General features: G+C 43.9%; 1 protein-coding gene across 2 annotated transcripts in view; it reads right to left on the minus strand.

Moving 5' to 3' along the window:
- The window catches only part of LOC133752302 (zinc finger protein 26), a 56,536-nt gene that overhangs the window by 4,006 nt on the left and 28,924 nt on the right, over positions 1-23,606 (minus strand). The window contains exons 3-5 of one of the 2 annotated variants that reach the window (XM_062182791.1): positions 20,525-20,699; positions 7,023-7,149; positions 4,818-4,913 (exon numbers count right to left, since the gene is read on the minus strand). The exons of the other annotated variant lie outside the window; for it this stretch is intronic. Coding sequence (XP_062038775.1) covers positions 4,818-4,913; positions 7,023-7,149; positions 20,525-20,539 — 238 coding nt within the window. The 5' untranslated portion in view covers positions 20,540-20,699. The remainder of the gene's footprint in view (positions 1-4,817; positions 4,914-7,022; positions 7,150-20,524; positions 20,700-23,606) is intronic. 2 annotated transcript variants of the gene reach the window in all.

Below are 23,606 nucleotides of genomic sequence, written 5' to 3' on the forward strand. Positions count from 1 at the left end.
ATGTCCCAGATGCCTGTGATAGGGTTTGGCCAGAAACTCCATCCAGGCCTCTCACCTAGGTGGCAGGAAACCAAGTACCTGAACCATCATCTGCTACATTCCAGACACAAACATTAGAAGTAATCTGGGACAGGAGAGGAGTATCCCTGGGGATCAGCCTTGTGGTGCAGAAGGATAAGCCATGCTTGAGATGCTGCATCCCATATAAGCACCAGTTTGATTCCTGGCTGCTCTACTTCCAATCTAGGTCCTTGCTAATGTGCCTGAGAACACAGCAGAGGCTAGCCCAATACTTGGTCCCTTGCCACCTGCCTTGGAAGACTCAGATGGAGTTCCAGGCTTCTGGCTTTGGCCTGGATCAGACCTGACCATTGCATCCACTTGGGGAGTGAATAGCAGATGAATACTCTCTCTACCAGCCTCTGTCACTCTTCCTGTTAAATAAATAAATCTTAAAAAAAAAAAAAAAGTGGGGAGGGGACAGCCTTGTAGCATAGGGAATATAGCCGCTTCCTATAATGCCAGCATCCCATAAGGGTACTGGACTGTGTCCTAGCTGCCCCACTTCCAATCCAGCTTCCTGGTAATGACCTGAGAAAGCTGCTGGAGACAGCCCAAGTCCTTGGGCCCCTGCCACCCACATGGGAGTCACAGATGAAGTTCCTGGCTCCTGGCTTCAGCCTGGCTCAGCCCTGGCCATTCTGGCCATCTGGAGAGTGAACTAGAAGATGGTTCAAATAATTAATAAATCTTAAAAAATAAAATAAAAGTGGAGTATCCAGGACTAACAAGGCACTCCAATATGGAATGTGGGTGTCCCAAGTGGAGGAATTAACGTGTTGCAATGCCTGTCCCATGACACATTTTCAAGATATTTATCATCTTTCATCTAAAGTGTTCAGATATAGAATTTTTTTTTTTTTTTTTTGGCCAGGCAGAGTTAGACAGTGAGTGAGTGAGAGAGAGAGAGAGATAGACAGACAGCGAGACAGAGACAGAGAGAAAGGTCTTCCTTCTGTTGGTTCACTCCCACAATGGCCGCCATGGCTGGCACTATGCCAATCCAAAGCCAGGAGCCAGGTACCTCCCCCCAGCCCCCCTCGTGGGTGCAGGGACCCAAGCACCTTGGGCCATTCTCCACTGCCCTCCCTCCCAGGCCACAGCAGAGAGTTAGACTGGAAGAGGAGCAACTGGGACTAGAACCCGGGGTGCCGGCACCGCAGGCGGAGGATTAGCCAAGTGAGCTATGGCACCGGCCCAGATATAGAATCTTAAAATCCATGTGCATTTTCAATGAAACTATCCTAAGATACAAGTTTTTATTCCTAAAATATTGTTTGATATTCATTTATTATATACTACTATTTTCATTATTCTATACTATAATCACTATTATAAGTGCTCTTCAAAGGCCTATTTCTTTTTAAAGTTTTAGTCCCCCCTCTTAGTAATTAAGCTGAAAGAAGGTCATAAGTATGGGACCCTAGTGTGACAGAATTACTATTTTTATAAGAACAGACAATAGAGAATGCTCACTATGTCAACACGCACATACCAAGGAAAGGGCACGAGAGGATGCAACAAGAGGCAGGTGTCCGACAGGGAGTTTGATTTGGGGATAGCAAAACTGTTGTGGGGGGCGGTGCTGTGGTGTAGCCGGTTTGAGTCCTGGCTGCTCCACTTCTGGTCCAGCGTTCTGCTATGACCTGGGAAAGCAGTGGAAGATGGCCCAAGTCCTTGGGCCCTGTGCCCACGTGGGAGACCCGGAGGAAGCTCCTGGCTTCGGGTCAGCTCAGCTCTGGCCATTGTGGCCATTTGGGGAGTGAACGAGCTGATTGAAGACCTCTCTGCCTCTGCCTCTCTCTCCCCCTCTCCCTCCCTCCCTTTCTGTAGCTCTGCCTTTCAAATAAATAATTTTTTTTTAAAGTGAAGAAAAAAAAAAAAAAAAGAGGCAGCTGTCTATAAGCAAAGAAGAGGACCCTCACCAGAAACTGATCATGCTGGCACCTTGATTTCAGACTTACTTCTCAGTCTCCAGAACTGTGTGAAGTAAATTTCTGTCATTTAAGCCAGCCCATCTATTGTGTTTTTTTATGGCAGCCTGAGCCAACTAATATATTCTCTATCACCTAACTTATTCGCTTAATATTGCTTATTTTCTTGTTACTTTCTAACTTGTTCCTTTTTTTATCTGTCCACAAGTAAGTACTATTTAGGGAAGAAATAGAGTGCGAATACACTCTAACATGCCCCAGAAAATGTGAAAAATGGAAGAAATTAATATATTTGCAGTTTGCACAGCAGAGTCTACAGCAGGCCTAGATTGTAATCAAGATGAAGGCCTAATTATCAGATTGCTCCTTGGCTGGTATCTGGGAACCTGGGTTTCAGGAGTATTCCCAACATTCTGTAACTGAACAAAGAGGTTCACTGTGTCTAGACTGTAAACTAACACCATGCTTATTAGCATCTGCTTTCTTTCAGGGTATGTGTTAGACAGAGTATGTCTACAAGACTCATCTCTAGTTAAGACCACAGGCACTGAGTCTCTAACAGGCCTCCCTGGGCAGAAGTTAACAAATGTATTATTATACATATTTTATTGCAGGAGTAGAATAAGCTATGGTGACTGGCATGGGAGAGAGGGTCATGGGAAGCCTGCTGACGGTTTCCTCCAGATTCTGCAAGTGCCTTTTCCCTTTATGATCCAGCCGTGTCCTTGCTAGGCCACTTTAATATTAGCAAGAAAGACAACTATGTGCTGAGTCCCAGGAGTCCTTCTAGTGTCTCTCCAAACAGGGGACTGGCCTTGGGGACTCTGACACACGACCCCTACTTGTAAAATTAATTTTAACAATGAACTCAGTGCCACACTACAATGGAACATCAACACTCAATGTTTACATGCTGAATTTTTAAAAAGTGATGCACATGCCTCATATTCTTCACTACGTTCTCTGCTTCTGGAAGCTATTTTCTGGCCTCTTACTATTTAAATCATCTTTAGTAATCATTAATACGACAGGTCTCAAACAAAGGAGGCATATAAAAATCTCCAATTACAAACACCAATCCTATCCTACCAATATAAAAACTAAACACACACCACTGTACTGAACCAGCTTCTGTTATCCATGATGCACACAGCTGGGGGAAAATAAGTACCAGATAATGTGATGTACTTCCTGGCTTAAAACATCTGTATTAAAATGATACTTATAGAGTGAAATTTATGGAATATAACTAAAGATATAACTGGAAATATTAAATTAAAAGACTTTGCATCTCCATGCACAAAGTTCAGTGACAACTACAAAGTACTATACTGCGACCAAGTTTGGAATAGGACTTTAGAAAAAGGAGAGAAAATTTTAGCTGAAATATTCAAGGAATGTTTTGTGAATATTAATGCAGTGAAAAGTGAGTTCCTATGGAAAAGATTACAAATTTCTAGATAACTACCACAACACAATCAAAATTTCAGAAGAAATTCAGAAAGAAAAATGAATATTACAGGTCTGAAACTAGTGAGAAATGTTTAAGTGGAGCTAACCATGAATGGGGGCAGGGGAACTTAAATGAACAAGTAGTGCAGTGTTACACTGCAGAGATCCTAGGAAGAAGAGATTATAAATCTGAAGCAGATGCTATTAGTCTAACGCCCTCAGCTAAGTCAGGGAATGACGGCAGTGTTCGTGGATAGTTCCTGACACAGAGCCCACTACAGGCACCTGCACTTTTTTACCCAAAACCTTTCTTGGGCTGCAAGTGCAAGCTTGGTCTGTGTGCAGAGTTGCTGGGCATTCCAGTGGACCTGACATGTCCCAAAGCAATCCTTAACCATGGAGAAATAGGAGTTACAGAACAAATACATAGGCTTCCTGGTCCCTCAGAGGGTCAGAACTGAGGTACGTTCCCACAGTGCCTCCGAGGACTTTTGGCCCAGATGAGACCCCACTGCCCACAAAACTCCAAGCATTAACCCACCCAGCTCATTTCACCTCCCCATTCTCCCACTGCACTGGTGAGTAAACTCCTGCACTCAGACACCTATCTCCGGATCTGCCTTCAAGGAAACATGAAGTAAGCCAAGGTCAAATGACCAGGGAGGTTTAACTGATCAAGGTGTGCTAGATGCTACCAGAAATCAGATACAGTGGTATTATCTAAAATAATTTACAAAATATTGGAATCTGGATTTCTCTGGCAATTTGAGAACTTTGGGAATTTGACATCATGGGCCTAGTTCTAAGAGGGAGTTCAGAAGGGAAAGCTTTAAAGATATTTTCCAAAGAGCAAAAACATGAATAATAAGAAAGGATGGCAGGAAGAGAATATCACACTAGTTATAGAAACACAAAGAACCAAACTGAAAAGGGAGAAAATTTGAGAAAAAAATGACTCCATTTTCTAAAATAATGAGGCTGAAAAGTGGGGTTTCTCAAGGTATACTTAAATTGAGGGGAAAATCAAAAGTTTTGAGTGTGCACTCAGTGGTGTCTCTGACCATATAGGAAGGAGGTACAGAGGAAATCAAACGTCAGGAGATGGAATACCAAACAAGCAGTCCAAGTCCTAGACGTAAAATATAGGGAATAATGTCAGGGATCACGGGAGCCACATATTTGATTTTAAGCCATGAAGAAGCCATATCTAAATGTGTTATACCTGAGTTAGCGAATATCAATTCATCTGAATCACAACTAAAAATTTGGAGATTTTAAAAAGAGACCTCTAAGGCAGATTTTGGAAATAGAACAATCACTGACCAGAAATGACTGAGCTACTTTCTCCAACCCCAGCTGTCAGATGCTCACCTGCAGAGTCTGAAAGTAGCATTTCTCCATCTTCTATCCATGGCTCTTCTCCCTGCTCCAACTTGAAGATGATATCTGGTTTCATAACCTCATACCCTATTCAGGAAAAAACACAAAAGCTTTGGGCCCAACTGCTTGAGCTTTAGGGCTTCAAAAGAATGAAGCCACATTTCCATATTGTGGCTAATAGAATCCCAACAATCTGTAACTTTTATAATACAACTCCAAACTTATTATAAACTTCACAAGCTCTAAAGCCAGCCTAGCAGGGTTAAATTCCAGGCTCTTTTAGTAGCTATCAGTCCTTGGAAAGTTACTTAAGCACCTTGGCTTCGATTTTCTCATCATGAAAAAAGGATAATAATCATAACTTTTTGTTTGTTTTTGACAGGCAGAATTAGACAGTAAGAGAGAGACAGAGAGAAAGGTCTTACTTTCCGTTGGTTCACCCCTGAAATGGCCACTACAGCCGGCGCACTGCACCAATCTGAAGCCAGGAGCCAGGTGCTTCCTCCTGGTCCTCCCACGAGGGTGCAGGGCCCAAGCACTTGGGCCATCCTCCACTGCCTTCCCCGGGCCACAGCAGAGATGGACTGGAAGAGGAGCAACCAGGACAGAATCCGGCGCCCCAACCGTGACTAGAACCCGGGGTGCCGGTGCCACAGGCGGAGGATTAGCCAAGTGAGCCGCGGCGCCAGCCAATAATAACTTCTATCTAGGATTGCACTGATGACTAAATGAATCCGTTGGGGCCAGTGCTGTGGCACAGCAGGTTAATGCCCTGGCCTGAAGTGCCGGCATCCCTTATGGGCACCAGTTTGAGACCTAGCTGCTCCACTTCCAATCCAACTCTCTGCTATGGCCTGGGAAAACAGTAGAAGATGGTCCAAGTCCTTGGGCCCCTGCACCTGCATGGGAGACCCAGAAGAAGCTCCTGGCTCCTGGCTTTGGATCAGTGCAGCTCTGGCCATTGCAGCCAATTAGGGAGTGAACCATTGGATGGAAGACCTCTTTCTGCCTCTCCTCTCCAACTGTTCCATTTCTGACCCAACTCTCTGCTAAGGGGCTTGGTGAAGCAGAAGATGACCCAAGGAAAAAGAGGGGGGAGGGGTAGCACTGTGGCGAAGTGGGTAAAGCCGCCACCTGCAGTGACGCATCCCATATGGGCACTGGTTCAACTCCCAGCTGTTCCACTTCTGATCTAGCTCTCTGCTATGGCCTGGGAAAGCAGTGGAGGAAGATGGCCCAATCCTTGGGCCCCTGCACCCTCATGGGAGACCTGGAAGAACCTCCTGGCTCCTGGCTTCAGATCGGCCAAGCTCCGGACGTTGTAGCCATTTGGGAAGTGAACTCGACCTCTCTCTCTCTCTCTCTCTCTCTCTCTCTCTCTCTCTCTCTCTGCTTCTGCCTCTCCTGTAGCTCTACCTTTCAAATAAATCTTTAAAACAAATATATTATATATTAATATATAATAATAATATATATAAAGCAAATAAATCTTTAAAAAAGATACTTTAAAAAAAGTAACCCTGACTTTCAAATAAATAAATAGGCCGGCGCCGTGGCTTAACAGGCTAATCCTCCGCCTTGCAGTGCCGGCACACTGAGTTCTAGTCCCGGTTGGGGCGCCGGATTCTATCCCGGTTGCTCCTCTTCCAGGCCAGCTCTCTGCTATGGCCCGGGAAGGCAGTAGAGGATGGCCCAAGTCCTTGGGCCCTGCACCCACATGGGAGACCAGGAGAAGCACCTGGCTCCTGGCTTCGGATCAGCGCAATGCGCCGGCCGCAGCGGCCATTAGAGGGTGAACCAACGGCAAAAAGGAAGCCCTTTCTCTCTCTCTCTCTCTCACTATCCACTCTGCCTGGCAAAAACAAATAAATAAATAAATAAATCTTTAAATGAATCCATCTATGTAAAGCTACTGGAACTATATGAGGCTTATCGTGAGCTATAAGCATCAGGCACTACCATGTCTACCACAACCATTCGTACTTAATTTCAGGTTAAAAAAAATTTAAGACTTCATTATTGAAAATGAGATCCAAATGCCTTTGTAATTGCTAATCATTGTTCAATGAATTTTAATCACCTAATTTAACTATACAATTATTAAAAAATTCAGAGTCCATAGCTCTCAGTAAGCAAAACAAGGGGAAGAGCAATGTACTGGGCATCGTCCAAGGTACTTGAGGAAACCTTTCTTACCCAGTGACACTAGGTTGCTGTAGTTTTCCAACATGACATCCTTGTATAACTTCTTCTGATGGGGATCCAGTAGCTGCCATTCCTTTCGGGTAAAATCCACAGATAAATCTTCAAATGCAAACGACTCCTGTAAGAGCACAATTCTGGTAAATCCGAAGCAGTGATCACTGCACGATGTGAAAAGAATAAACAGAGCTTAAACACATTGTTCTCATCACAGTAGGCTATACAAAATGTCTACTACGTCCTCGCCTTTCTATACATATACACACACGCACACATATATATAGAAGTAGATAATATAAGATTTATTTTATTTATTTGAAAGGCAGAGTTAGACAGAGAGGGAGATTTTCCATCAACTCCCCAAATGGCCACAACAGCTGGGGCTGGGCCAGACCGAAGGCAAGAGCCAGGAACTTCTTCCAAGTCTCCCCTGTGGGTGGCAAGGGCCCAAGTACTTGGACCATCTGCTATTTTCCCAGGCACATTACCAGGGAGCTGGATCAGAAATGGAGCAGTTGGGACTTGAACTGGCACCCATATGGGATGCCAGTATCACTTCATTATATTTAATGTGATAAAATGGCACTGTGCATTCTTCTATTTATACAACAGTCATGAGAATAGGTAAATATACATTCATGGAAGAAATAGCAAAATACTTACTGAATGACCAATTTATCAACGGAAGACATGTTAGCAAAAGAAATAATACGTTCAGGGGCAGGCACTGAGGCCTAGAGGGGTAAAGCCTCCACCTACAGTGCCGGCATCCCACATGGGCACCAGTTTGAGACTCGGCTGCTCCACTCCCAATCAGCTCTCTGCTATGGCCTGGGAAAGCAGTAGAAGATGGCCCAAGCCCTTGAGCCCCTGTCCTGGCTTCGGATCAGCACAGCTCCAGCCGTTGCAGTCAACTGGGGAGTGAACCAGCGGATGAAGACCTCTCTCTCTCTCTCTCTCTCTCTCTCTCTCTCTCTCTCTACCTCTCCTTCTCTCTCTGTAACTTTGACTTTCAAGTAAAATAAATAAATATTAAAAAAATGATAATAACACTTTCGGGGCCTAGCGTTGTGGCTCACTTGGCTAATCCTCTGCCTGTGGCTGGCATCCCATATGGGCACTGGGTTCTAGTCCCGGTTGCTCCTCTTCCAGTCCAGCTCTCTGCTGTGGCCTGGGAGGGCAGTGGAGGATGGCCCAAATGCTTGGGCTCCTGCACCTGCAAGGGAGACCAGGAAGAAGCACCTGGCTCATGGATGCGGATCGGCCCAGTGCCGGCCGTTGCAGCCATTTGGGGGGTGAACCAACGGAAGGAAGACCTTTCTCTCTGTCTCTCTGTCTGTAACTCTACCTATCAAATAAATTAAAAATCCAAAAAAATAAATAAATAAAAAAAATAACACTTTTAAAAAGTGCTTAGTCTTGTAGAGGGATGCAAACACGTACCCCTATAGATAATAATAACTAAGTAAAGGGAGGGAACAGTGTGAATAATAAGCAGGGAGGGGGTGAGTATTTGTCCTACTGGTTGGGATGCCTGTATCCCACAGAAGAATGTCTGAGTTCAATACTTAAATACTTACCTCTGGCTCCAGATTACGACTGCCTGCTAATGCAGACCTTAGAAAGCAGTAATGGGCCAGCGCCGTAGCTCAACAGGCTGATCCTCCGCCTAGCGGCGCCGGCACACCGGGTTCTAGTCCCGGTTGGCGCGCTGGATTCTGTCCTGGTTGCCCCTCTTCCAGGCCAGCTCTCTGCTATGGCCCGGGAGTGCAGTGGAGGATGGCCCAAGTGCTTGGGCCCTGCACCCCATGGGAGACCAGGAGAAGCACCTGGCTCCTGCCTTGGGATCAGCGCGGAGCGCCGGCCACTGCGCGCTGGCCGCGGCAGCCATTGGAGGGTGAACTAACGGCAAAAGGAAGACCTTTCTCTCTGTCTCTCTCACACTCTGTCCACTCTGCCTGTCAAAAAAAATTAAAAAAAAAAAAAAAAAAAGCAAGCAGTAACAACGGCTCAAGAAATTGGGTTCCTGCCACCCATGTTGGAAACCTGAACTGAGACCTAGGCTCCTGACTTTGATCCTGCCAGTTCTGTCATTCCAGGCATTCAGCAAGTGAATCAGTGGATGGGAACGCTCAATCTCCCTCTCTCAAATGAATAATTAAAAAAAAAAAAAAAAGCAGGGAGAAAATCGTTCTATGTAAATGTCAAGTTAGGCTCTAGGAAAAGGTAAAGTTTCAGAAAGTTGTAGAAATTAGTTATGTTTCCACGGAAAAGGGACATGCAAAGGCATTCTGGGAAGCAGCAGCTCAGATATAGGACAAAAAACTACTAGGGTTAAGGAGGTGTGAACACTGCTAACAGTGTATGGGATATTAATTAGATTAAGGACCACAACGAAAGGTGGGGTAAAGTGTGATTAACATGGTTAGACACACTCTTTTTGCCAACAGTTATCATCCACGAAAGACTTTATAGGAAAGGGAATGATAAACCAAAGCTTGGTTTTAGAAATCTGAATATTGGATCAAGATGGCCTTCTGTCCCAAAGACTCCATAGATAACAATAAAAAGACATATCTTTAAAAATCTAGAGCACCATCAGAAAATCAATTAAAAACAAAAATCTCACTCTAAATAGCACACTATACACCTCAAGAGGAATCAGTGAATTAGAACACACGTCCCATTTTGAACAACAAAGGGAAAAAGACTTTCAAATAGACAGAGCTGGGACATTATCACACAAAACCAAAGGACCTAACTTGACTGTCATAGGAGTCTCAGAAAGAGAAAAGAACATAGTTTTTTTTTTTTTTTTTGAAAAGTTTCAAGAAATGATAGTTGAACGCTAACAAAGGGTTAAGCTACCACCTATGATAAACAGTATTCCATGTCATAGTTCCAGTTTGAGACCCAGCTGTTCCATTTCTGACCCAACTCTCTGCTAAGGGGCTTGGTGAAGCAGAAGATGACCCAAGGAAAAAGAGGGGGGAGGGGTAGCACTGTGGCGAAGTGGGTAAAGCCGCCACCTGCAGTGACGCATCCCATATGGGCACTGGTTCAACTCCCAGCTGTTCCACTTCTGATCTAGCTCTCTGCTATGGCCTGGGAAAGCAGTGGAGGAAGATGGCCCAATCCTTGGGCCCCTGCACCCTCATGGGAGACCTGGAAGAACCTCCTGGCTCCTGGCTTCAGATCGGCCAAGCTCCGGACGTTGCAGCCATTTGGGAAGTGAACTCGACCTCTCTCTCTCTCTCTCTCTCTCTCTCTCTCTCTCTGTTTCTGCCTCTCCTGTAGCTCTACCTTTCAAATAAATCTTTAACACAAATATATATTTTATATATATATGTGTGTGTGTGTGTGTGTTTGTTTTTGACAGGCAGAGTGGATAGTGAGAGAGAGAGAGACAGAGAGAAAGGGCTTCCTTTTTGCCGTTGGTTCACCCTCCAATGGCCGCTGCGGCCGGCGCATCGCGCTGATCCGGAGCCAGGAGCCAGGTGCTTCTCCTGATCTCCCATGGCGTGCAGGGTCCAAGCACTTGGGCCATCCTCCACTGCCTTCCCGGGCCATAGCAGAGAGCTGGCCTGGAAGAGGGGCAACCGGGATAGAATCCAGCGTCCCAACCGGGACTAGAACCCGGTGTGCCGGCGCCACAAAGCAAAGGATTAGCCTGTTGAGCCACGGCGCCAGCCTATATTTTATATATATTATATATATTTATATTAATATTACATATATATATAAAACAAATCTTTAAAAAAAGAAGATGGCCCAAGTGTTTGGGCCCTTGTCACTCCTATTGGAGTCCATGTGGAGTTCCTAGACCAACCTCTGCCTTCCAAACAAATCATTTTTTTTTTTAAAGAAATACACATCCAGATACATCATAAACAAATTGCTATAAAAACAAGAGCCTCATTAGTTTTAGTTAATAGTAATTCAAATAACTGCAAATTCCTTATCAGAAAGCATAAAGACCAGAAGGAAGTGGAACATTTTTAATGCACTGAAAGATCTGTGAATCTAGAATTCTGAATCTACCTTAAATATTCACCAGGAATGACTGAAATAAAAACATTTTCTTACAGAAAAAAAAAAAAAAAACAACCTAAGAATTCAAGGTCTGCTGTATAAGAGTTACTAGCGCCGGCGCCGCGGCTCACTAGGCTAATCCTCCGCCTTGCGGTGCCAGCACACCGGGTTCTAGTCCCGGTCGGGGCACCGATCCTGTCCTGGTTGCCCCTCTTCCAGGCCAGCTCTCTGCTATGGCCCGGGAGCACAGTGGAGGATGGCCCAAGTCCTGGGGTCCTGCACCCCATGGGAGACCAGGATAAGCACCTGGCTCCTGCCATCGGATCAGCGCGGTGCGCCGGCCGCAGCGCGCCTACCGCGGCGGCCATTGGAGGGTGAACCAACGGCAAAAGGAAGACCTTTCTCTCTCTCTCTCACTGTCCACTCTGCCTGTGAAAAATAAAAAAATAAAAAAAAATAAAAAATAAAAAAAAAAGTTACTAGCATATGACATTTAGATAGAAGGGAAATGATACCACCATGCAACTTAGAAATACAACAGGACCAAATATATATTAAGCTGTTCTCTCAAGTTAATCTAACAGATGAAAGCAAAAATTGCAACATTCTAAAAGTTTTCAATATCCGTACATGATATATATAAAACAATCACAATATAAAGGAGACAGAGTAAAGGTTTCTACATTCTTACTTAAGAAGTAAAATAAAATTTAAAGGTTTATACTTTAAGACACCATTTAAATAATGAAGTGACAAGACACAGAATGGAAAGAAATATTTGCAAATTATATTTATGATAAAGAACCTCATCCAGAATATATAAGGAAATCTTCTAACTCCATAATCAAAAGACACAGGTAGAATATATGAACACGTTTCACCAAAGAAAATGTAAGAATGACTAATAAACACAGGGAGTAATAACTACTACCATCATCAGTCATGAAAACCATAGTGAGAGGGAAAATAGTCTGGTAGTTAAGAGGCCTGTCGGGGCCCGTGTTGTGGTGTAGGGGTTAAGCCACCACCTGCAACACCAACATCCCACATAGGCACTAGTTCAGGTCCCGGCTGATCCACTTCTGATCCAGCTTCCTGCTAATGCACCTGGGAGAGCAGTGGAGGATGGCCCAAGTCCTTCAGCCCCTGCACCAAAGAGGGAGACCTGGGAGAAGCTCCTGGCTCCTAGCTTTGGCCTGAACCAAGCCCTGGCTGTAGTGGAAGTTTGGGGAATAACCAGCAGATAGACGAGCTCTCGCTCTAACTCTGCCTTTCTAATAAATACATCTTTAAAAGGGGGCCAGTGCTGTGGCATAGCAGGTAAAGCTGCAGAGCAGCATCACATATGGACACCGGTTTAAGACCTAGGGCTCCACTTCCAATCCAGCTCTCTGCTAATAAGCCTGGTAAAGCAGCAGAAGATGGCCCAAGTCCTTGGGTTCCTGCATCCACATGAGACCAGGATGAAGCTCCTAGCTCCTGGCTTTAGCCTGGGCCAGTCCTGGCTGGTGGGGCCATTTGGGGAGTGAACTAGGGGATGGGACCTCTCTCTCTGTCTCTCTGCCTCACCCTCTCTATAACTCTTTCAAATAAATAAATGTCAAAAACCAAACAAAAACAAAAACCATGTACCACACTAGAGTGCCTGACTTCGATTCTCAGCTCTGGCTCTTAACTACAGCTTCCCACCAGGGCAGAGCTTAGAAGGCTGCAGTGATAGCTCAGCTAGGTCACTGCCACACCATGTGGGAGACCTGGATTAAGCCCTGGCTCTTTCTCGGCTCTGACCCTGAAACAACCCAGACTGCTGCAGGTATTTGGGGACTGAATAGTGGATGGTAGCATCCTTCTCTCAAACAAAATTTAAATTTAAAAAAAAAAAAAAAAAAAGGTACTATATAACATTCACTAGAATTATATAATAAAAATGTTACAAGAACAAGTGCTGGGAAGATGTAGAAAAAATGGAACCTCATACTAAAATGAATACAAGATGGTTCAAGAACTCTGCAAAGCTCAAAGTAATTTCATCATGCTAACTGGCAATTCCAACTATAGGTATGTATGCAGGAGAAATGAAAACATATGTTCATACAAAACTATGTATATGACTGTTTATATCAGCATTACTTAGAATAATGATAAAGTGAAAACAGCCCAAATACTCATCAACTAGTGAGTAAACAAAATGTGTCCTTATCCATACAACGAGCTACTCCCCCACCATATAAAGGAATAAATCCCTGTCACATGCTATAACATAGACTTCAAAATCATTGTGCTAACTGAAAGATACATAACACAAAAGACTCCATGTAACATATATCTATTTACATGAAATCTCCAAAAAGTGCAAACCTATTATGGAGAATCAGCAAATTAGTAGCTGCTTCAGGCTGGAGTTCCTGGCTCCTAACATCGACCTGGCCCAGCCTAGGCTGTTGTAGGTGTTTGTGGAATGAACCAATGGAATGAAGATCTCTGTGTATCTTTCAAATAAAATGAAAATAAATATAAAGTCTTCCTTCAAAGAAAAGTTAAGCTGTAGATATCTTCAGCGACGAATTCTTCTAAACTTAAACCACTGCCAGCAGCACCAACATCCCCTACGGGTGCCAGTTCAAATCCTGGCCACTCCACTTCTGATCCAGGTACCTGTTGATGTACCTGGGAAAGCAGAGGAGGATGGCCCAAGTCCTTGGGCCCCTTCACCCACATGGGAGACCCAGATGAAGCTCCTGGCTCCAGCCTGGCCTAGACCCGGCAGTTGAGGCCATTTGAGGAATAAACAAGCATATGGAAGATACATCTCAGTCTCTCTCTCTCCCCCTCTCTGTAACTCTTACTTTCAAATAAATAAATAAATGCTCCCCCCGCCCCCAAAGAAGACAGTAAGCTCTTCTTTTTCCCCTCCTCCCGTGGGTGGCAGGAGTCCTTCTGCTGCCTTTCTCAGGCCATTAGCAGTAGCTGGATTGGAAGTGGAGTAGCCAGGACCCAAACAGTGCCGGCATCGCAGGCAATAGCTTAACCCATTGTGCCACAGCGTTGGCCCCTGCAAATTGTTTTTCTAAGGTCGGCAGACCCCTGATCCCAAACCCAACAAGGACACAAGAAAAGAGAATTACAGGAAAACACTCATAAGATACAATCAATCAGCCGGCGCCATGCTCAACAGGCTAATCCTCCGCCTTGTGGCGCCGGCACACTGAGTTCTAGTCCCAGTCGGGGCGCCGGATTCTGTCCCGGTTGCCCCTCTTCCAGGCCAGCTCTCTGCTATGGCCCGGGAGTGCAGTGGAGGATGGCCCAAGTGCTTGGGCCCTGCACCCCATGGGAGACCAGGAGAAGCACCTGGCTCTTGGCTTTGGATCAGCGCGGTGCACCAGCTGCAGTGCGCTGGCTGCGGCGGCCATTGGAGGGTGAACCAACGGCAAAAGGAAGACCTTTCTCTCTGTCTCTCTCTCTCACTGTCCACTCTGTCAAAAATAAAATAAATAAAAAGATACAATCAATCAATACAAAAAAAAAGAATCAAAACTGCTAACAAAATAATAACAAATTGAATCAAGCCATGTAAAAATATTAGCAAAATGAATCAAGCTATGTATAAAAGTATGGCCCAACCAAATGAGGTTTCTTCTAGGAATGCAAGGTAAATTTAACATTAAAAAACCAATATAATTACTCATATTAATACAATAAAGGAGAAAAACCACAATTAGCTCAAGAGGCACGAAAAAGGCATATAACAAAACACTATTAATAAACCAGGAAAAGGAGGGAACTCAATCTAATCCATAAATTATCTATAGCTGAGTCATATTTAATTGTAATATGTTGATACTCCCTATGGACTAGATTAGCACTGTTTAATAAGTTTTTCATAATTGGTATGTTCTGTATCTGTGCTATTCAAAATATATTCCTAGCCACAAGTGTATACTGAACATTTCAAAAGTGATAAGGAACTGACTTTTAAATTATATCTAACTTTAATTAACTTAATCTAGCACACAAAGATAGTATGTAATTAAAAATCTATATGGGAGTAGGCATTTGGAAAAGCAAGTTTAGACAGCACTTGGGACACAAGCAATCCATACTGAAATAACAAGGTTTGAGTCCCAGCTTTGCTTCTGATTCCAGCTGCCTGCTAACACACACCCTAGAAGGCTACAGATGATGTCTTAGACATTTGGGTCCCTGTCACCCACATGGGAACCCCAAATTGGGTTCCAGACTTCTGGTGTTGCCCTGGTTATTGTAAGCGTTTAGAATGTGAACTAGTGGGTGGAAAATTTCTATCTCTATCTGCCTTTCAAATAAAATTTTAAAATAACCCAAAAATTGTCTGGTCTTTTTCCCGAGTTTCTGGATTGGAATCTCCAAAACCCTGGAATTTTCCCAGTGCCCGAAGTGTCTTTCTCACTCATGGGGACCTTTCCAGAATTAGGGGAACAAGGTGATTCATGGCAATCCTCCACGGAATCTCAGAACAGGGACTGGACAAGATGTTTAAATCAATCACATGGGGCCGGCGCCGTGGCTTAACAGGCTAATCCTCTGCCTTGCGGCGCAGGCACACCGGGTTCTAGTCCCGGTTGGGGCGCTGGAATCTATCCCGGTTGCCCCTCTTCCAGGCCAGCTCTCTGTTATGGCCCGGAAAGGCAGTGGAGGATGGCCCAAGTGCTTGGGCCCTGCACCCGCATGGGAGAGCAGGAGAAGCACCTGGCTCCTGGCTTCGGATCAGCGCGATGCGCCGGCTGCAGCGGCCATTGGAGGGTGAACCAATGGCAAAAAGGAAGACCTTTCTCTCTGTCTCTCTCACTATCCACTCTGCCTGTCAAAAAAATAAATAAATAAAGAGAAAAAGAAATGAAGAAAAAAAATAAATAAATAAATCACATGGCCAGAGGATTGGAGCTTTGAGCCAGGAGACAGCAGCCCAACCTCCAGGGAGGGGAAGAGGGTTGGAGAGCGAGTTCCTTCACACAGCCAATGCTTCATTCATGTTAAATAGTCAAATTCCAAGAACAACTGTGGGCACCAACTCCCAGGTGGTTTACTGGATTGTAAACAAATCAGTATGTTCAGGGTCATCATGGATCCTGATTTCAAGAGGACAGGCATGAAAGCTCCAAAGTCAACACCCTCCCAGACTTTGCTGCATATCTCTCCATTTGGCTGATTTACATCCTTAATAATGAAGCTGCAATCCTATGTACAATGCTTTCTTGAATTTTATGGGTTGCTCTAGAAAATTATCAAATTGAGAGGATCAAGGGAATTCCCCTGAGTGTGTAGCCTGTTGTTCAGCTCTGGGGATCCCCAAACTTGCAGCTAGCAACTTCAGTGAGAATAGTTGAGAACTGCGCCCTTACCCAGCAATTAGCAGTGGTTAGCTCTGGGTGGCTGACACCGAAATGGAACTGCAGTAGTTCCACATTAGACAGTGCAGGCAGAGTGTAAGACAAAGACGCTCCCTGGGGCCAGCGCTGTGGCATAGTGGGTAAGGCCGCCGCCAACACTGCCAGCATCCCATGAGGGCGGCGGTTTGAATCCTGGCTGCTCCACCTCAGATCCACCTCTCTGCTATGGCCCAGGAAAGCAGCCGAACATGGCCCAAGTCCTTGGGCCCCTGCACCTGTGTGGGAAACCCAGAAGAAGCTCCTGGCTCCTGGCTTCGGATTGGTGCAGCTCCAGCTGTTGCGGCCAACTGGGGCGTAAACCAGCAGATGGAAGACCTCTCTCTCTGCATCTCCTTCTCTCTCAGTATAACTCTGACTTTCAAATAAAAAAAAAAAAAATCTTAAAAAAAATGATGCTCCCTAATACTATTACCAGTCTACATTGCCAGTGCAATATAATGCAAATAAAACATATAAATATTGAAACAAAAAAGAGAGGCTATCAAAACAGTATGATTGCCTATTTTTTAAGAAAGACCCTGCAATTATTAAATTTATATTTAGTCTTTTTGATACACCAAAACAAACTGATGACTTCCTAAAGATGAACTGCAGGGTGTGCAGTTAGCCTAGCAATTTAAGATAGCAATTAGGATGCCCATGTCCCATACAGGAATTCCTCTGGTTCCTGATTCTAACTTACTACTAATGTAGACTCTGGAAGGTACTGATGATGGCCTAAGTAACTGGTTTCTGTCACTCATGTGGGAGACCTGGATTGAGTTCCTGGCTCAGGGAAGTGATTCAGTAGATGGGAGTGTGCTCTCTCTGTCACTCTGCCTCTCAAACAATCATGTAACAAATTTTTTCAAGTTTTTAAAAAGATCAAACTTGATTCCTTTATTTTTAGAAAAGATTTATTTATTAGAAAGGCAGAGTTACAGAGAGGCAGAGAGAGAAAGAGAGAGGAAGAGAGATCTTCCATCTGCTGGTTCATTCCCCAAATGGCCACAATGGCCGGAGCTGGGCCAATCCAAAGCCATGAGCCAGGAGCCTCCTCCGGGTCTCCCACGTGGATGCAGGGGCCCAAAGACTTGGGCCATCTTCCACTGCTTTCCCAGGCCATAGCAGAGAACTGGATCAGAAGTGGAGCAGCTGGGACTCGAACCGACGCCCACATGGGATGTTGGCACTGCAGGCAGCAGCTTTACCCACTACGCCACAGTGCCAGCCCCCAAACTTGATTCTGATCAAGCCTCTAGATCTTGCTATGCCAATGAAAATATTTTTTTGGAGCCAGCGCTGTGGTATAGTGGGTAAAGCCACCACCTGCAATGTAGGAATCCCACAGAGGCACTGGTTTGAGTCCTGGCTGCTCTACTTCCAATCCAGCTTTTACTAATGTGCAGGAAAGCAGTGGAAGATAGCCCAAGTGCTTGGGCCCCTGCACCTACATAGGAAACTCAGAAGAAGCTCCTGGCTCCTGGCTTTGGATCAGCCCAGCTCTGGCCATTGTGGCCATTTGGGGAGTGAACCAGCAGATGGAGGATCTCTCTTTCATTGTAACTTTGTCTTATTAAATAAATAAATAAAATAAATCTTTAAAAAAGAAAAAAAAAGAAATTTTTAATTTGTGCCATCCAATTCATTTTTGTCCAATTTGTAGCTGTAAAGACTAGAGATGTGGCTAATGTGGCTAAGGAATTTAAATAATTTAAATTTCAATATTCACATATGGCCAGTGGCTTCTGTGTTGGAGGGTACAACTCTAAATCTACCATCTATGGCAAACGCAGGTGACAAAACATATTTTAATTAATTTATTTATTTGAAAGTCAGAGTTACACGAGAGAAAAGGAGGGGCAGAGAGAGAGGTCTTCCATCCAACGGTTCACTCCCCAATTGGCCGCAACGACCAGAGTTGGGCCGATCTGAAGCCAGTAGCCAAGAGCTTCTTCCAGGTCTCCCACGTGGGTGCAGGGGCCAAGGACTTGGGCCATCTTGTACTGCTTTCCCAGGCCACAGCAGAGAGCTGGATCAGAAGTGGAACGGCCGGAACTTGAACCGGTGCCCTTATGGGATCCTGGCACTGCAGGCGGCGGCTTTACCCGCTATGCCACAGCACCGGCCCCTCCCACTGTCTGTATTTTGCCAGTAATATCCCCACAGTGTTGTTAATATGTTCTGTTGGGCCACATGAGAGACCCAGAGGAGGTTCCTGGTTCCTGGCTTCGGATCAGTGCAGCTCTGTCTGTTGCAGCCATCTGGGGAGTGAACCAGTGAATGGAGGACCTCTCTCTCTCTGCCTCTGTAACTCTGCCTTTCAAATAAATAAATATAGACAGTGGAAAACGACACAGAAAAAATGACCTGGCCTCTTCAACGACTGATCTGGTTAGAAAAAAATTAAAAACCCCAATACATTATAAAAGACTAAGAGACCAATCAGTCAACTGTACTGTATGAACTTTATTTGGATTAGGATTTAACAAACTACAAACATTTCATGAATTTTATGAGACAACTGGAAATGAAAAACTAACTGGATTTTGTGATATTAAAAGGTACCTCAGGGGCCGGCGCTGTGGCACACCAGGTAAGGCCACCGCCTGCAGTGCTGGCATCCCATATGGGCACTGGATCAAGTCCTGGCTACCCTACTTCCAATTCAGTTCTCTGCTATGTCCTGGGGGAGCAGTGGGGAATGGTCCAAGTCCTTGGGCCTCTGCACTCGCTTGGAAGACCTGGAGGAAGCTTTTGGTTCCTGGCTTCCAATTGGCACAGCTCCAGCTGTTGTGGTCATCTGGGGAGTCAACTAGCAAATGAAGATCTCTCTGTAACTTTGCCTTTCAAATAAATAAATCTATTAAAGAAAAAAAGCTACCTTGGAGCCGGTGCTATGGTGTAATAGGCTAAGCCTCCACCCATAGTTTCATGGTTTCATGGTTCATGTCCCAGTACTTTTCTTCCAATCCAGCTCTCTGCTTATGGCCTGTAAAGCGGTGGAAGATGGCCCAAGTGCTTGGGACTCTGCACCCATGTAGGAGACCCACAAGAAGCTCCTGCCTCCTGGCTTCTGATCCGCTCATCGCAGCCATTTGGAGAGTGAGTGACCCAGCAGATGGAAGACCTTCCTGTCTCTCTGTCCATAACTCTACCTCTTAAATAAATAAAATCTTTAAAAAAAGCACCTTAAGTAGAGAGAGCCTTGCAATTACAATGACTCTCACAAACAGAATAGTAAATAAAAATCAAGACCCAAATGAGTAAATACATAGCAGATAAAACAAACAACTGAATTTAAACTATAAAGGAAAGCAAAGATAAGGTTACCAACAAAGTCAGAGACCTTGTCAGCTGTGTCAGGAGGAAAAGGTTGTAACTAGGAGAGTACAGGTGCCTCACAGTAGCTGAGAGTGTCCTCCTGCTTGACCTGAGCACTGGCTTCATATAATCAGTAATTATTGACAGTAATTCACTAAGCTGTACTTTTATTTTTTTATGTACTTTTGGCATGTGAATTAGTCTTCACAATTTAAAGAGATAAATAAATTATTATGTCACTAAGTCCTGCTTCACATTCTACCTTTGTGTCATATCTGAGGAATACTATTAAAAAAAGAAAAAACAAGCCATAAGATCATGCATTTATTATGTCTCTCTTATGGACATTACCCATTTAATCACTTATTCACAAAGACTTCATTGAGGGGATATAATGACTAATGACCAAGTAATATTCACTTCCTACGAGGAATTAGTTTGCTTTTTCCTTTGAATTATGCAATTATATAAACATCCATATTTCCTTATTACAACTGCAAAACATCTGAGCCAAGTTCCCAGTTTGAATTCAATAATTATGCAGGATACTGTAGATAATAAATATTCAAGCTTTAAGAACATCTCAAGGGCACAGAATTAATGCCTCAGCTCCATCATGACCTTCTGTGCTGAGGCGATTCTCCTTCACTGTCTCAGCTGTTTACATGTTCTTTTCCACTGGAAGATTTATACATCTCTTCCAATCTTCTAACAAGGAATAAACAATCAACTCACCTGTGCCGTGGTCATTTTATGCTGCTGATGTGAGATGATCTGTTCTAGTCTGTGTCTCTTCGGCCTCTGCTCCAAAGCTCTGGAGTAAGGTCTTGGCTAGGTCATCTACATTAAGAACAAGCAGGAACTCCTTTCTTATCTTACAGGCGCAGGCTTATCTGAAGGGAATCAGGATCTGTGGACACAAGAACAAAGCACTTCATCTGGCACGTTCCCACTGTGCCTTAAATCTCTTCCTCTGTTGCTAGGAAATAGGAATTCATGATCATCTAAGACCAGAGAATGTTTCCTATGTAAGCTTCTCAGAGACAGAAACAGGGAATAGGAAAGTCCATGAACAGATACAAGAAATATCAAATAAAACACGTGAAAGAATCATTCAAAGTTCACTGTGGACACTGAAATGCTGTGAAGAAAAAGAACTATTCTAGCTAGATGGCATTTTTCAAAACATCTATGATTTATGTCAAAACAGGTAGGAGCTTCCATCAACCATTTTGGCAAAAACAAACTTCATCCTACTGAGCACCACTTTCCTAATTAAAATCTTCTACACATCAGGGGCCAGCATTGTGGCACAACAAGTACAGCAGCTGCCTGCAATGCTGGCATCCCATGTAGGCTTCAGTTTGTGTCCCAGCTGCTCCACTTCTGATCTAGCTCCCTGCTAATGACCTAGGAAAAGCCACGGAGGATGGTCCAAGTACTTGGGCCCCTGCTACCCATGTGGGAGACCCAGATGAAGTTCCTAGCTCCTGGCTTTGGCCTGGCTTAGCTCTGGCCATTGCAGCCATCTGGGGAGTGAACCAGCAGATGGAACATCTCGAGATCTACCCCAATCCTTTTCTCTATCGCTGCCTTTCAAATAGATAAATCTTTTTTTAAAAAAATCTATTTTACCTTAGATGAAGCTGGCAGTGTCAGCATTCTTTGCTTAATCTGTGTTTGATATCATCCTCCATTTATCTACATTTAAAATTTCAGCACCATTATCTCTTATAAACAGCCAGAGCTTACATTTTTCTGCAGCCAAATCAAAAATCTTTGTTTTAACTGAAGAACTCAATATAGTTATTAATGATTGATTCTTTTTCCCCTTCTTTCTGGCCTTCCATTTCTTTATTTGCTAAAATGGTAAGGATAAAGTAGGAGTCTTAGGAACAAATAAAGTATCAGAAGGAATGTGGCACCTGGTATGGACAGTAAGTTAACATTAGAGACATCATAGTAAGCATATTACAATTTCTTACTCACAGACAACCCCAGAAAGTAATTTAACATAATCTCCATTTTACAGAGAGAAAACTATGACTGAAACAGTGCGTGTTCCCATGTCCCACAGCTACTCAGCAGGATGTTATTTCTCTTTCTTGCTATGCATTTACTATCAAAATCATGTTATTTGTTCACATTAATGCACAGAATTTTTATTAACTTATTCCCACAGGAACACAAATTAATAACTGCCTCAACTCAACATCATACTAAAAAGTAGCACTTAACCAATGAATCATTCATGATTTTTTTTGTTATTAAAACTTCAGCACAAACTCAGAAACACATACTGAGATTTCTAACAGTTATATAAGAAATGATTCCTTTATACCTTGAATTGTGACAATATATACAGATAACGGGCACACAGTTATCACTAAACAAATAATAGTTATAATTACTATTGCAGAGAGCGAAATAGAGAGATTCCCACAAAAAACCATAACGGCTGGGGCTGGGCTTAGTCAAAGCCAGGATCCCAGAACTCAATACGTGTCACATGGGTGGCAGGAAACCAACTACTTGAGCTACCACCTGTCACCTCCCATGATCTGCACCAGCAGGAAGCTGGCATCAAAACAGGAATTAACTCCACGTACTATAGCATGGGACATGTGCTTTGTAAATCCTGCTGTGATTTTTTCAACAAAATAGAAGCATATGGTCACATATAAAACTGTTTAAACTATTATGTAAAGAATACTTTTTCCATGTTAATAATCTTATCTGTAGAATACCGGCAGTTTTCTTATATGAAATGATTAAAAAGTAGAAAATAGGGGCCGGTGCTGTGGTGCAGTAGGTTATTCCTCGGCCTACAGCGCCAGCATCCCATATGGGTGCTGGTTCAAGTCCCGGCTGCTCCTCTTCCCATCCAGTTCTCTACTATGGTCTGGGAAAGCAGTGAAAGATGGCCCAGGTCTTTGAGCCCCTACACCCATGTGGGAGACCCGGAGGAAGCTCCTGGCTTCGGATCGGCACAGCTCCAGCTGCTGTAGCCATTTGGGGAGTGAACCAACAGACAGAAGACCTTTCTCTGTCTCTCCCTCTCACTGTAACTCTACCTCTCAAATAAATAAAAAGTCTTAAAAAAAATAGAATCATACTTAGAAAAAATATATGCAGGAGTATACTTGATAAGAAATATAGAAGACCTAAATGAAACAAACAAAAAAGCCAATAAGGACAATAAAAATAGAATTACATAAATGCATAAGTCAGCCTTGTTCTAGAATAGAAAGACTTCATTTGCAGATAATTTGGCACCCAAGAATTTCTATATTTTAGTTAACCCTAACCATAATCTCAAAAACTATTTATTTAATAAGTAATTCTAGGGGACAGCGCTGTGGTGTAAAAGGTTAAGCCTGTAGTGCCGGCAACCCATATGGGTGCCAGTTCAAGTCCTGGCTGTTCCACTTCTGATCCAACACCTTGCTAACATGCCTGGGAAAGCAGCGGAAGATGGCCCAAATCCTTGGGCCCCTGCACCCACGTGGGAGAGCAGGAAGAAGATCCTGCTGGGTTTGGTCTGGCTCAGCCCTGGCCATTGAGGCCATTTGGGGAGTGAATTAGCAGATGGAGGACCTCTCCCTCTGTCTGTAACCTCTCAAATAAATAATTAAAATCTTAAAAAAAAAAAAAAAAGTGTGAACACGTGAACAGACCCAAAGCAATAACATGTTATAAAATTAAAATAAACGAAAGAACACTTGACACTGACTCCACAGAAGTATACGGGTAAATGAAGCGTAACTTACAAATGCCTAAGAATTTAGTGGGGCCAGTACTGTGGTGCAGCAGGTTA

The sequence above is a fragment of the Lepus europaeus genome, chromosome 23, assembly GCF_033115175.1.
Source record: "Lepus europaeus isolate LE1 chromosome 23, mLepTim1.pri, whole genome shotgun sequence".
NCBI classification, from domain to species: Eukaryota; Metazoa; Chordata; class Mammalia; order Lagomorpha; family Leporidae; genus Lepus; species Lepus europaeus.